Below are 14,726 nucleotides of genomic sequence, written 5' to 3'. Positions count from 1 at the left end.
CCCACGACCACCGCCACTCCCTCCCATGCCTCCCCCACCCCAGCCCGCGGCCCGGGCCTCCGCCTCCTGCGCCCCCGCGGCTGGCCGAGGCCTCCCGTCCCTCCCGGGCACGCGGCCTGCGCGACCCTCACTCTCCAACCACAGCCTCTCTCCTACCCACCCCGGCGGGTCGCGCCGCCCGCTTCTCCATGCGCCGTTCCTTGGCCGGCGCCTCCGCGGGTCTCACACCACCTCTCCTCACGAGGCCTCTTCTCCCCCTTTGCTCCTCTACATCCTTGCATCCCCATGAGCGCCGCTTCCTCCTCTCTGGCGGGTGTGGAAAGGGCACAGGACCAAGAGCTGGGAAACCTGGGTCTTTCACTAACTGTGTGACCTTGGAAAAGTCATCTTATCTCTCACCTTTATCTACCCCACAGGATTGCTTGAGTGTAATGAAGGAAGAGATGCAAATAGCAGATAGTAGGATTAAGCTTTTGCACATGAATTAAGGTCCAGTTCAATAAATTCCATGTGTCTAACAATTTAGCACAACAACCCACCAAGGAGTTATTTCTTACAGAGAGGAAACTGAGTCCTGAAGAGGTTAAACAGTTTACCCAGCAATGATTCAAATTTAGGCCTACCTGACTCTAATCAAGTTGATTGGGGGATAAAATAACTGCAGTGATCCGTTGTTTATTTAAATAATTATAAGATTTTTGAAAAATATTCATCCTGACCATTTACCCTCTCAACTATATTCTTAACTGATCAGAGTAGCTAACCTTATTATAAAGATCCTAAACCCACCAGAACAGCGCTGCTTGAACTTGAAGAGCTTTTTACTTTCTCAATTTTTTTATTTTCAAAAATATCAAACATACAGAAAAGTTATGAGAAAAATATAGTGGACAACCATATTACCCCATATTCACCAATTTTGAATATTTCACCACATTTGCCTTCCCTGTGTGCACGGGTTTTTGGTTTTGTTTTGTTTATGATGAATCATTTGAATTTTTTGCAGGCTTTCACCCTTTACCCCTAAGTATTTCCATAAGTATCTACTAAGAACAAAGATACTCTCCTATATAATCAGAATTCCATTATCCAAGAAAATTTCATATCATTATAATACTATTATCTGTAACATACAGCGGCCATATTCAAATTTTCAAAATGTCCTTTTTAGCTGACTTTTTTCTCAATCCGGAATATAATCAAGGATCATGCATTGCATTTAATTGTCATGTCTTTTTAAGCTCCTTTAGTCTAGAATAACCCCTGGTTTGTTTTTTTCTTTTATAACATTCACTTTTTTGAAGAGTTCAATTCTGTTTGCAGAATGTTCCTCAGTTTGTATTCATCTGTTCCCTATTAGATTCAAGTTAAATAATTTTGTCATGTACACTGTATAGATGAGGTTGTGTTCATCTTAGTATGCTGCATCAAGAGGCATACGATGTCAGTCTGTACTATTATTGGTGATGTTATATGTAATCATTTCTCCATGGTAAAGGTACCTTTTTTCCTTTGTATTTAAAAAGTAGTCTGTGTAAAAAATGGGCAAAAGACTTGAACAGATATTTCTCCAAAGAAGATATACAAATGGCCAACAGGTACATGAAAAGATGCCCAGCATCATTAGAGAAATGCAAAGCAAAACCAAAATGAGATATCACTTCACACCTACTAGGACGGCTATAATTTTTTTTTTAAAGAAAAATAAGAGTTAGGATTTAGAGACATTGGAATAATCATTCATTACTGCTGGGAATGTAAAATGGTGCAATCACTGTGGAAAACAGTTCCACAATTCCTCAAAAACCTAAACATGGAATTATCAGCAGTTCCACTCCTAGGTGTATATCCAAAAGAATTGAAAACAGGTACTCAAATCCTTGTACCCAAATGTTCATAGCATCACTAATCATACTAGCCAAAAGGTTAGAAACAAATATCCACCAATGTATAAACAAATTGTGGTATAGACATACAAAGAAATATTTTTCAGCCATAAAAAGGAATGAAGTACTGGTAGATGCTACAACATGGATGAACCTCAAAAACCTTATGCGAAGTGAAAGGCGGCAGACACAAAAGGTCATCTATTGTTCTATTCCATTTATATGAAACATCCAGAATAAGCCAATCCATAGAAAGCAGATTAGTGGTGGCCCATGGCTGGGGGGAGGGGAAATAAGGAGCAACTGCTTAATGGATAAGAGGTTCTATTTTGTACCGATGAAAATGTTTTGGAGCTCGGTAGAGCTGGTGGTGGCACAACATTGGAAATGTACTAAATGCCACTGAATTCTTCTTTCTAAAACGATTAACCTGTTAGATGAATTTCACCTCAATTTTTTTTTAACTTATTTGTTTATTTATTTTTGGCTGCGCTGGGTCTTTGTGGCCGTGCGCAGGTTTTCTCTGGTTGCGGTGAGCGGGGGCTACTCTTCGTTGCGGTGCACGGGCTTCTCATTGCGGTGGCTTCTCTTGCTGCAGAGCACGGGCTCCAGGCGCGCGGGCTTCAGTAGTTGTGGCATGTGGGCTCCGTAGTTGTGGCTCGCGGGCTCTAGAGCACAGGCTCAGTAGTTGTGGCGCACGGGCTTAGTTGCTCTGTAGCATGTGGGATCTTCCTGGACCAGGGCTCGAACCCATGTCCCCTGCATTGGCAGGCGGATTCTTAACCACTGCGCCACCAGGGAAGCCCATCACCTCAATTTTTTTAAAAAGTAACCTGTGGGGTAATACTTTGAGATTGTGTGAGTATTCTCCCCCAAGAATCCTTCACTCCATGGGCTAGCATCCATCCATGATGTTTGCTTGAATCAAGTATTACTATAGTGGTTGGAGAATAATGACATTATAATCCTGTCCTTCCATCTCTTCCAACTATGTTAATTAGGTGAGCTTTCATTTCTCCTGCCACCCCTTTGTTTTCTGTTTATTTTTGGCTTGATTTTTGATTCTTGAATTGTCCCATATTTGACCAGAGAAGATGCTTTCAACTTGCAGTGTCTTTGGACATGTTCCAATCCATTTTTGAGCACCTCTTGACTTCCTGGCACAAGATATTCCAGGAAACATTGTGCTTTCCCTAACTGAGTCTTAGAACAAGCCATTTCTCCAGTTTTTGCTCCTTCTAAAAGTTGATCAGAAGCTTTGAAGCCAAAGAAATCTGAGTTTGAAACCACTTTCCTTTACTATTTTTAACAGCTTTATTAAGATATGACTCACACACCACACAATTCACCCATTTGAAGTACAAAATTCAATGGTTTTTAATATATTCACATGGCTATGCAACCACCATCACAATCTAATTTCAAAACATTTTTGTCACCCCTAAAAGAATCTCCACACCCATTAGCAGTCACTCCCCATTTCCCCCAAACTCCCTTGGCCTAAGCCCTGGCCAACCACTCATCTCCCTTCTGTCTCTATAGACTTGCCTATTCTGGACAGATCATAAAAATGCAATCCTACCATTGTGGCCTTGTGACTGGCTTCTTTCTCAGCTTAACGTTGAAACCAATTTCTGCTGCTTAGTTGTTTTTTTTTTTTTTGGTCGCGCTTGGTCTTAGTTGTGGCAGGCAGGCTCCTTAGTTGCGGCTTGCCAGCTCCTTAGTTGTGGCATGCAAACTCTTAGTTGCGGCATGCATGTGGGATCTAGTTCCCTGACCAGGGATCGAACCCAGGCCCCCTGCATTGAGAGCGTGGAGTCTTAACCACTGTGGCACCAGGGAAGTCCCTCTGCTGCTTAATTTTTGCATAACCTTGAGTATGTTACTTAATTACAACATCTGGAAAACAGTAATAATATCAATACCAATCATCCCAGATCAATATGATAATCTACTAAGATAATATTCAATAAATAGTAATTATCATGAACATTAGTTGGGAGACACATACCCAACCTGCTGGATCTTTTGCATTCATTTATTCAACAAATACTTATCAAACACCTGTCATATAGCAGGCATTAGTCTAGATATTGAGTCTACAGCATGGAAAACACACAAAAATCCTGCCCTCATGAAGCTTACATTCTACTGCCAGAAGACAGAAGATAAACAAAATAAATATGCAAAAATATATACTCTGTAGATGGTGATAGCGTCTAGGAAAAGAAAAACAAAACAAAACAAGACAAAACAAAACAGCAATCTGTTGGGAAGGTGTTTAGGAAAGGCCTCACTGAGGTGGTAACACTTATTTAAAGACCCCAAGGTGATCTTTTATTTTGGCCATGCCCTGTGGCATGAGGGATCTTAGTTCCCTGACCAGGGATCCAACCCGGGCCCAAGGCAGTGAGAGCAAGGAGTCCTGACCACTGGACCACCAGCGAATTCCCGACCTTAAGGTGATCTTGCCAGGCTTTTTACTTCTATAAATTAGGGGAGAACTATATTTGCCACCTAGAATATTTGTGAATTTATTGAATTAAAATACACCAACCTAATTATTAATGAACAACTTTACACATACTATATTAGATGCTTAAAGAATGATAAATTATGAACCCAGTCTCTGCTGATTTGGAAATTAAAAATTTCTTTGAGATGCATCAAAACGTAAAATGACATTTTAAAGGAAATACAAAAAAGGAGAAACACAATAACAGGAGTTTAATTTTTTCTACCATCATTTATTTCTGCATATATTAATTATGTGAATATTATAATTAAGAAGGGAAAGTATTAAAACTAGATGTAGGGCTTCCCTGGTGGCGCAGTGGTTGAGAATCTGCCTGCCGATGCAGGGGACACGGGTTCGAGCCCTGGTCTGGGAGGATCCCGCGTGCCGCGGAGCGACTGGACCCGTGAGCCACGATTACTGAGCCTGCGCGTCTGGAGCCCGTGCTCCGCAACAAGAGAGGCTGCAACACTGAGAGGCCCGCGCACCGCGATGAAGAGTGGCCCCCGCTTGCCGCGGCTGGAGAGGGCCCTCGCACAGAAACGGAGACCCAACACGGCCATAAATAAATAAATAAATAAAATTAAAAAAAAAAAAAAAAACTAGATGTAGGTTTCTGTAGCAGTCCAAAATAAATGAAAAGGGCAGTACGTATGCATTTTTCCCCAACCTCACATAATGGAATTCAAGATGAACACATCATATTAATTTTTATCAAGTATAAAATAAAATTAAAGAATGCTATAAATCCAACTGCATTCCAACATTTCCAAGTAGAGTTACTAAATCATGTTGTATCTTAGAAGGTATATTTAGTATGTCATAGAATTGGAATCAGACTTGAGAGGTCATATAATGCATCTTGGGGCCTTTAGCCTCCTTCTAATGGTCCCCCAACACTTTTAAATTTTTAGAAAAGTTTCTTTATATCTTATGTACACCTTCTATTATGAAGATTAAGCCTGTCGCTTGTTATTCCATTATAGCGTGTTTCTCAGTGGCACTAGCACCAATATAACAGTGTAACACAGAAGTCAGTGCACAGAATAGTAGAGCCAAACTGTCAGAGTTCAAATCCTAGTTCTGTCATTAGCTGGGTAACCTTGGACAAGTTTCTCAGTTTCTTTGTGCCTCGGTTTCCTGATCTGCAAAATGCAGAGAGTAATATTACCTACCTTATACGTTTGTTGTGAGGATTAAATTAGTTATTTCACATAAAATGCTTAGAGAAGGATCTAAGTGTTCCCCCCAAAATTAGTTATTCATATTTATATGCATATTAAGACAGGTATTACTTATCTATTGCTGCATACCAAACCTCTCCCAAATTTAGCAACTTAAAACAACAAGAATTTATTATCTCACAATTTCTGTGGTCCAGGAACTTGGGAGCAGTCTAGCTGGAAAATGATGTTATCTGGGGCTGCAGTCATCTGAAGGCTTGCGGAAGGCTGAGAGATCTGTCACCAAGATGGTTCACTCACATGGCTGTCAGCAGTGGTCCTCAGGTCCTTGCTGGCTGTTTCAGAGAGGCCTTACCCCCCGCTCCTGGATCTTTCCATAGGGCTGCTGGAGTGTCCAGCTTCCCCCAGAGTGAGTGGCCCCAGAGGGAGCAAGGAAGAAACTGCAATGCCTTTTATGACCTACCCTCAGAAGTCACAATCCACCATTTCCACCACATTCTATCCATTAGAAACAAGTAGAGCACACGCTCAAAGGAGGGGAATGAAGCCATTTCTTATAGGGAGAACTATCAGAGAGTGTGTGGACACATTTTTAAACCACCACAAGGGCTCATTCCTTCTTTCCTTTGGTGCCTCTGATTTGCAAGTGAGAATCCTTCGAGACCTCTCATTCATACTGTCTAAATACTAGACATGAAAGGGAATTTTCAGTCCAACATTCAGACTAAAGAAAAAGGAATGTAGATTAGAAAGATTATCTAGAGAAAATCATCAATAGTAATAAATTTATTATAAATAAAATGCCTTCTGTATGTGACTCTTATATAAACCAGCTAAAAAATGACTCCTGGGACTTCCCTGGTGGCACAGTGGTTAAGAATCCGCCTGCCAATGCATGGGACATGGGTTCGAGCCCTGGTCTGGGAAGATCCCACAAGCCGCGGAGAAACTAAGCCCGTGCACCACAGCTACTGAGCCTGTGCTCTAGAGCCCGCGTGCCACAACTACTGAAGCCCGCGCGCCTAGAGCCCATGCTCTGCAACAAGAAGCCACCGCAATGAGAAGCCTGCGCACCCCAACAAAGAGTAGCCCCTGCTCGCCGCAACTAGAGAAAGCCCGCCGCCCACAGCAATGAAGAACCAACGCAGCCAAAAATAAATAAATAAAAATTTTTTAAAAAATGACTCCTAAAGATGTGCCCAGGGCTGGATTAGGATGGATTTAGAATACTGACTAATATGTCCACACATATCTAAACAGATGAAATGGTCTGGCCATAATGACTATGTTGAACTTCCCCACCCTGGGCTCCATTTCTTTCAAGCTTTTAGACATGGATAAAGCCATGATAGAATACTCATTTCTCAAATATTTGAACTCTCTGAGTATAAGAATTTGGTTTTCCATTTTACTGTAACTGGTTTAAAAATCCAATATAAAATCTAATATAAAAATAAACGGAATATGATCTTGCTCACAGTTAAACACATATTCTGTTCAAGCATAATTCATAATCAGTTCTTCAACATGTATATTTGTCACCTTCAGGTAGGTTTAGGCATTGCATCTGGAAATAAGATATACTTTTACCATTAAAAAGCAGCTTTATAATCTTCATTATTATAGTGTTTAATTGAACTTGCTTGTTAAACTTTTTTATTGTTACATAATGTACATACAGAAACATGCATAAATCACAAGGGTACAATAAAGCAAAGACACCTATGTTTAAAAATATTGAAGGTTACCAGTACCTTGAAAGCCCCCTTTGTCCCTCCTTAGTAACTGCTCCCACCAAGGTTACCTCTATTCTAACTTCTAACACTGCTGATTAATGCTAACTGGTTTTTAGTTTTATGGGAAATGGAATCATACACTAGGTACTCTTTTGCATCTGGCCTCTTTTGCTCAATATTATATCGTGAGACTGAGCCATGTGTTGTGTTTAATAATCTTTTCACTGTTGTATAGTATTCCATTTTATGCACACACCACTTTTGTAATTCACTGGTGCTATTTATTAAACTACTGTCTCAACCCCAAACTCACCCTTCTACTCTCAGCTTTGTAATGAGGGAGCTGTGACTCAGCTAACATTTCTCCATTGCCAGCGGATGCCCATTAATTCTGCCAGATGGGGGAGCTAGAGGGAAACTGGAAGGCTGGAAAAGAGAGAAGGGACTTGCTCCCTCCTGTTTGCTGGCTGTTCCTGTCACTATCATCTTGGCACAGGCCCTTTATAGAAGCAGTTGGCTCCAGTCTCAAGTTTCGTGGTGCTCCTCAAACCAGCTTCATTGTCTCTCCTTAGAAGGACAATCAAGGCCAGGCCATACCCCCTCCTGACATCTGGGTCCCAGCTCCCTCCTCTAAGCTTCTGAGGTCTACTAACCCACCTCTGCACTTTGTTCCCCAGCCCTAGGAGTGGACGCTGATTCCTGCATTATTACTGTATTACTTGTGTCCCCTTTACTCTTTTTCAGTTCTCCAATACCTCTTCAACCAAGCAATACCTTATATTAATTTTTTGTGGTTATTAAACCAATCTAACTGCCGTACAAAAGTAAATAGTTCCTGCTTTCTCTCTAATGGGTACAATAGATGATTGGGTTGTCTCCAGTCTGGGCTACTATGAATAGTGCTGCTACGCATATTCTCCTGTCTTTTGGTGCAATGTGTATATGCCTGAAATGGAATTGCTAGGTCATAGGGGAGCTGTGTGTTCACTTTCAGCAGGCACTGCCAGAAAGTTTTCCAAAGTGGTTGTACCAATAATTGCATTGATTCTAAGACACTCCCAGGATCTCATACCTGATCCTCAGAACTTTTAAAAGTTAGAATACAGAGCCAATAAACTCCACACTATTGTAATTTAATCTCAGCTTCAGAATTTTTATGTTGCAGTGTTAAGAAAACGAAACTCAGTTGCTTGAGGACAGACTTTATGTCCTTAATTCCTCTATCAGTGCCTGGCACATTGTAGGTGATGTTGAATAGATAATAAGGGGAAGTTTAAATCTGTTCTTCTGTACAGTTGAACTAATGTGAAACAGCAATGTAAATTGAGGTCAGTCCCATCTAGGGGATACTCAGTCACCCCAGCACATATTCCACTGGGCAGCTGTGTCCCATCTAGGGGATACTCAGTCACCCCAGCACATATTCCACTGGGCAGCTGTAGATAAACAGGCCTCTGTTTCCCCAGGTTGCTTCTATTGCCCTGCAAGACCCATTTCTCTCCTCACCATAGGCTTAAATGACTTGATTCAGGAACAGACGCAACACAACAGTGGCTGCTTATGGACTAGGGCAGCCTCGTATCTGGCACATCAACCTCAACATTCCAACCCTCTCTCAAGAATCTTTGGTGGAGATCCCAAACTGAATTAAATCCCTTTGAGATTTATTCTTAGAGTGCCTCAGACTTCAGGGTGCTCCCCTCCAACCTCTAGGATGTCTTAAGAATCACCTACACAAAACCCAAGACCAACAACCCGCTTCTTCACACCCTACCTGAAACCTTCACAAGCCGAACTCTCGAGAACCAGTGGGTTACTAGCACCTGCTGGGAACTCAGGGTTCCTGACGTGAGCAGACCATGGAGAAAAAGTAGCAGCTTGCTAGAAGATGCTAATATAGGAAGCTGACTGCCATCGAGTGCTCTGAAATCCACTCAACAAAAATTAGGGTGGGGGAAGGAGGAGAAGGAGTGAAGGCAACACATACACTTGTTAATAAAATATATTCATGCTTTCTACGACAACACAGTTTCCAATTGCATAAGTCTGCTTTTATACGATACAGGATTGTTAAGGTGACATCATTCTGATTTTACAAGTAATATAACCTGACTGACAAAATGGTGAGGAAGCAGATATACCTAATTATGAATTATAGACAATTATATTTTTTAATCTCTGGGTATGTAAGGCATGTTTTTCTGACTCATCACAGGCAGTGACTTAGAGCAAATTGATGTCTCTTCTCATGCACTGTTTGTCACCAAAGAGGAGGCCAGCATGTTCTGATGTCATCACACAAGGTGATATAAGTACCTCCTGTCTCTGCCTCCTCAGACATTTCTTTAGTTCTCATCCTTTCCCTCTCCAATCCCCCTCCTGTCTAATGCTACATTCATCATCACCTAACATCTAAAGAATCTGGTTATCACAAGCTGGGTGTTGCCTCAGTTGTCTATGCTGTAAAACAACCCAAAATTAGTAGCTTAAAACAACGATTTATTATTTCTCACACTTCTCTGGGTTCTTCTTCTGATCTCACCTGGGTCATTCATGCTGCTGCATTCATCCGGTGGGTCAGCTAGAGCTGGAGGCCCAAGGTGACCACATCTGTATATCTGGGGCCTTGAAGGGACTAGAGAGCTAGGACCTCTCTCTCCCCATGTTATCTTTCATCATTAACTAATTTATCCAAGCTTCTTTACATGGCAAGTCCCAGGAGAGTGAAGGCACAAGCTGTGTAGGCTCCAGAACTCACACAATGTCATTTCAACAATATTCTATTGGTTTAGGCAAATCCTAAGGCCAGATTCATTGTGAAAGGCAACCACACAAGGGAATGAATTCAGGGAGACAGTATTCATCAGGGTCATTTTACAACAATCTACCATATAGGTGTATAGCTATATAATCCCATCAGACTTCATTTTAGGCATGCTTCCCAATGCACCTAAGCCTCTGCAAGGTCAGTCAGTCAACAATTTTTTTTTGAGCAACCACAAGGAACAAAGTAATAGGCTAGGAATATATATTTAACATACAATTTCTGGCTAAAAGAGTGCTTTCAAGTCCATTAAAAAATTTTTTCTCAATCCCACCCTCTGAAATAGGTAAGGGTGTATTGCTGGTGGTATAATAAATATATTTGGTCTTTGATCCCCATCCCTGGCACAGAACTTCTAAAACCTTTGGGATTTCCTGAGTAATAGGAACATCTTTTGTTGTTTATAATAAGCCCCCTGCTTTTAAATTTTATTTATTTATTTATTTATTTATTTATGTCTGCATTGAGTCTTCGTTGCTGCGCCTGGGCTTTCTCTAGTTGCGGCGAGCGGGGGCTACTCTTCTTTGCGGTGCGCGGGCTTCTCATTACAGTGGCTTCTCTTGTTGTGGAGCACGGGCTCTAGGCATGCGGACTTCAGTAGTTGTGGCTCATGAGCTCTAGAGCGCAGGCTCAGTAGTTGTGGCGCATGGCCTTAGTTGCCCCACGGCATGTGGCATCTTCCTGGACCAGGGCTCCAACCCGTGTCCCCTGCACTGGCAGGCGGATTCTTAACCACTGCGCCACAAGGGAAGTCCCAATAAACCCCTTTAGATGACACCTGGCCAAGTTAGGTAGGGCTCCTAGATAGTCTCAAGGTGAGGCTGGTCACCAGAACGACCAAATGATGAGAAAGTTGGAAATTTCAACCGCACGCCTGACCTTCCGGGAGGGGAGGAGAGCTGGAAACTGAACTGTTCTATAAAAACTCTCAAAGGAGATTTGAGCTCCCAGGCAGTGAAGCCTCAAGGTGCTGGGAGGTGGGGAGCCCAGAGACGGCATGGAAACTGCACCCCACCACCCAATACCATGTCCTACACATGTCTTCTATTTGGCTCTTCTTGAGTTGTATCCTTTATAATAAATCAGTAAAATGCCTTCCTGAGTTCTGTGAGCTGTTCTGAGGAGGGGTTGTGGGAAGCCCTTGTTTAGAGCCAATCAGTCAGAAGCATGGGTGGTCTCTCCAGGACATGCAACTGGTGTCTGAAGCTGGGAGAGGGGCAGTCTTGTGAGACTGAGCCCTAAACTTTGGGGTGTGCACTAACTCTGGATAACTGGTATCAAAATTGAATTGAACTGCTGAATATTCAGTTGGTGTCCTGAGAATCAGAGAATTGGTTGTTGGCTTTGGAAAACACTCCAGAGTCCCCACTGTGCAGTAGATAGGAGAGCTAGGACACACACTCTTTTGTGCCAACATATACTTCTTTTTCCACATTGGTTGCTCCTCTCAAAAAAAAATTTGTTTTTCATGAATCATAAGACACTGCGCCTGCCCTCTTTGTATGTGTGAAAGAACTAGAGAACATTAAACCTAAAGCCAAAGAGAGAAATTGCAGAGTAAGAGTTCTTGTGATAGCTACATCAGTAGGCAGACTCTCCAGCTGCAGCAAAACTTTCTGGAGGGAATCAAAGCTCTTATAACCCAATCCAAAGTTCCAAGGAGAAAACTGAGTTGACAGTCATATATTTATGTATATGCACATACAGCACCACTAGAAATGAGGCATCTAAGCTGTCTGAAAACAAATAAACTGAATATCACAACGGCAAACTTATCTGCTAATAGTTCCTGGAAAGCATTAAAATCAATTTAGAGGAGACAGTGATGCTGGAAGTGTCCGGGAAATTAGTTAAGCTGAGATATTTAAAACAAAAAAAAATGCTTACTATGAATATTATCAGCGGGATAAGGTCTGCAAATAGACCAACGTCTTCTAAAAGTACAAAAAAATTCTATAATGGCAAGCTGCAATTACAGAGTATCGTCCTGCATGTTAACGTCTAAGGCAGTTTGGGAGCCCCTCTTCCCTGTCACTTGCAGCACCTTGGACAGAGGATAAGGTGGTTTTCGTTAGCCTCGGCAGCTTTCCGGGGCTCTTGTTTAGGATTCTATCTTAGCGCCTCCAAGGTCTACGAACACACTCCCCCACTTCTTCTTCTTGGAGTGCAGATGTCTTCTAAACAGTTTTCCCCATGGATTGTTCTATTTGACTACATAAAACTGTGGTTTTAAAAAATGTAAATGTGGGACTTCCCTGGTGGTGCAGTGGTTAAGAATCCGCCTGCTAATGCAGAGGACATGGGTTTGAGCCCTGGTCCTGAAAGATCCCACATGCCGCGGAGCAACTAAGCCCGTGCGCCACAACTACTGAGCCTGCGCTCTAGAGCCCCTGAGCCACAGCTACTGAAGCCCACGTGCCTAAAGCCCGCGCTAGGCAACAAGAGAAGCCACCGCAATGAGAAGCCCGTGCACCACAACAAAGAGTAGCCCCTGTTCGCCTCAACTAGAGAAAGCCTGCGCGCAGCAACGAAGACCCAACACGGCCAAAAATAAAAATAAATAAAATAAATACATTTATAAAATAAATAAAAATAAACTTTATAAAGACTTTAGCACATATTTAGTGCTCAACAAATATTTACTAAGTGATTTAAATATCAATAATGTTTTGATACCTTGCAAATTTAGTGATTTATTTAAAATAGGTCTAGTTAAACTTACACTTAGAACTTTAATGGAATTGAGTTATTGTGGAAGAGTAGCTCCCGCTCTCCACAACTAGAGAAAGCCCGCGCACAGCAACAAAGACCCAATGCAGCCAAAAATAAATAAATAAAATAAATAAATTAGAAAAAAAAAGTTCTCTTTCATGCTGGAGAGGATGTGGAGAAAAGGGAACCCTCCTACACTGTTGGTGGGAATGTAAATTGGTACAGCCACTATGGAGAACAGTATGGAGGTTCCTCAAAAAATTAAAAATAGAACTACCATATGATCCAGCAATCCTACTCCTGGGTATATACCTGGAAAAAACAAAAACTAATTTAAGAAGATACACGCACCCCAATGTTAACAGTAGCACTATTTACAATAGCTAAGACATGGAAACAACCTAAATGTCCATCGACAGATGAATGGATAAAGAAGATGTGGCATATACATACAATGGAATATTACTCAGGCATAAAAGGAATGAAATATTGCTATTTGCAGCAACATGGATGGACCTAGAAAATGTTATACTTAATGAAGTAAATCAGACAGAGAAAGACAAACACAATATGATATCACTTACATGCAGAATCTAAAAAATAATACAAATGAATGTATATACAAAACAGAAACAGACTCATGAATATAGAAAACAAACTTATGGTAACCAAAGATTAGAGGGAGAGAGGAGGGGACAAATTAGGAGTGTGGGATTCAACAGATACAAACTACTATACATAAAATAGATAAGGAACAAGGATTTACTATATAGCACAGGGAATCACATTCAATACCTTATAAAAACCTATAATGTAATATAATCTAAAAAAGAAACTGGATCACTTTGCTTTATACCCGAAACAAAATATTACAAATCAATTATACTTCAATTAAAAAGCTCTCTTTTATGCTGAATATGTGTTAATTTAATATTTCTCATCAATAAATTTGAGTAGAAGCACTTTGCAACTGATAAGAATCTTTACCTATTACTTTTTTTGCTTAGGGTATTTCAAAATGGCTTAAATGGTATAAATGACTTCATTGTTTATATCATATCTGGCATTTTTTGAATGAAATAAAACATTTAAACAAGTTTCATTATTGTTACAGCCCAAAACACAAAGACTTGTTCTTTTCTCCTACTTTTATATATGTAATCTGAAGACATTAAATTAATTGTTCAAAAGAGGTTTTTAAGAACAAAGTGCCAAATCTCTGATGATTTTCGTGTGTGTGTGAGTTAAGCCTAAACTTTTTATCAAAAAGGGCAAATAAATTCAGACAAGTTCCTGTAAATAGCTGTGGCTGTGTTCATTTTTAAGTCTGTGCTACATTAAATATTCATTTAATAAGTTCATAGCATAAGTATATTTATAATAAAATGGTAGTGGGAATTAAAACTAGGAAGAAAGTGTCATTTAAACAATCATATTGGGGCTTCCCTGGTGGCGCAGTGGTTGAGAATCTGCCTGCCAATGAAGTGGTTGAGAATCTGCCTGCCAGTGCAGGGGACACGGGTTCGAGCCCTGGTCTGGGAGGATCCCACATGCCGCGGAGCAACTAGGTCCGTGAGCCACAACTACTGAGCCTGCGCGACTGGAGCCTGTGCTCCGCAACAAGAGAGGCCGCAATAGTGAGAGGCCCGCGCACCGCGATGAAGAGTGGCCCCCACTTGCCACAACTAGAGAAAGCTCTCGCACAGAAACGAAGACCCAACACAGCCAAAAATAAATAAATAAATAAATAAATAAATTTAAAATAATACAGACGTACACTTTAAAAAAAACAAAAAAACAAAAAAAACAATCATATTGAATTCAACACTGTGTCCGAATCCTGGCCAGTAGAAGGCAACCTGATTTCCC

The 14,726-nt window shown here is 41.2% G+C and overlaps 1 protein-coding gene and 1 long non-coding RNA gene across 14 annotated transcripts in view; one reads left to right on the top strand and one right to left on the bottom strand.

The window, feature by feature from the left end:
* Nucleotides 1-380, bottom strand: part of SRPK2 (SRSF protein kinase 2) — a gene marked incomplete at its 5' end in the record, with an annotated part of 222,027 nt that extends 221,647 nt beyond the window's left edge. For 9 of the 13 annotated variants that reach the window (XR_014246860.1, XM_082399781.1, XM_082399793.1 and 6 more), the window contains one exon: nucleotides 161-380. Coding sequence is in view for 12 of the 13 variants with exons in the window: in XM_082399781.1 (XP_082255907.1) it covers nucleotides 161-287 (127 nt within the window). The remainder of the gene's footprint in view (nucleotides 1-160) is intronic. The other 4 variants (XM_082399791.1, XM_082399796.1, XM_082399782.1 and 1 more) reach the window with 1 other exon arrangement.
* A 1,728-nt stretch (nucleotides 381-2,108) lies between these two features.
* LOC309632412 lies at nucleotides 2,109-14,322 on the top strand. Its single transcript, XR_014246901.1, has 3 exons — nucleotides 2,109-4,711; nucleotides 5,024-8,649; nucleotides 8,704-14,322. It is a non-coding gene; the product is annotated as an uncharacterized lncRNA (long non-coding RNA).
* Nucleotides 14,323-14,726: the final 404 nt, after the last annotated feature.

Source organism: Balaenoptera borealis (assembly GCF_965194805.1).
Source record: "Balaenoptera borealis genome assembly, chromosome: 7".
NCBI lineage: Eukaryota > Metazoa > Chordata > Mammalia > Artiodactyla > Balaenopteridae > Balaenoptera > Balaenoptera borealis.
This window is presented reverse-complemented; position numbering and strand designations above follow the sequence as displayed.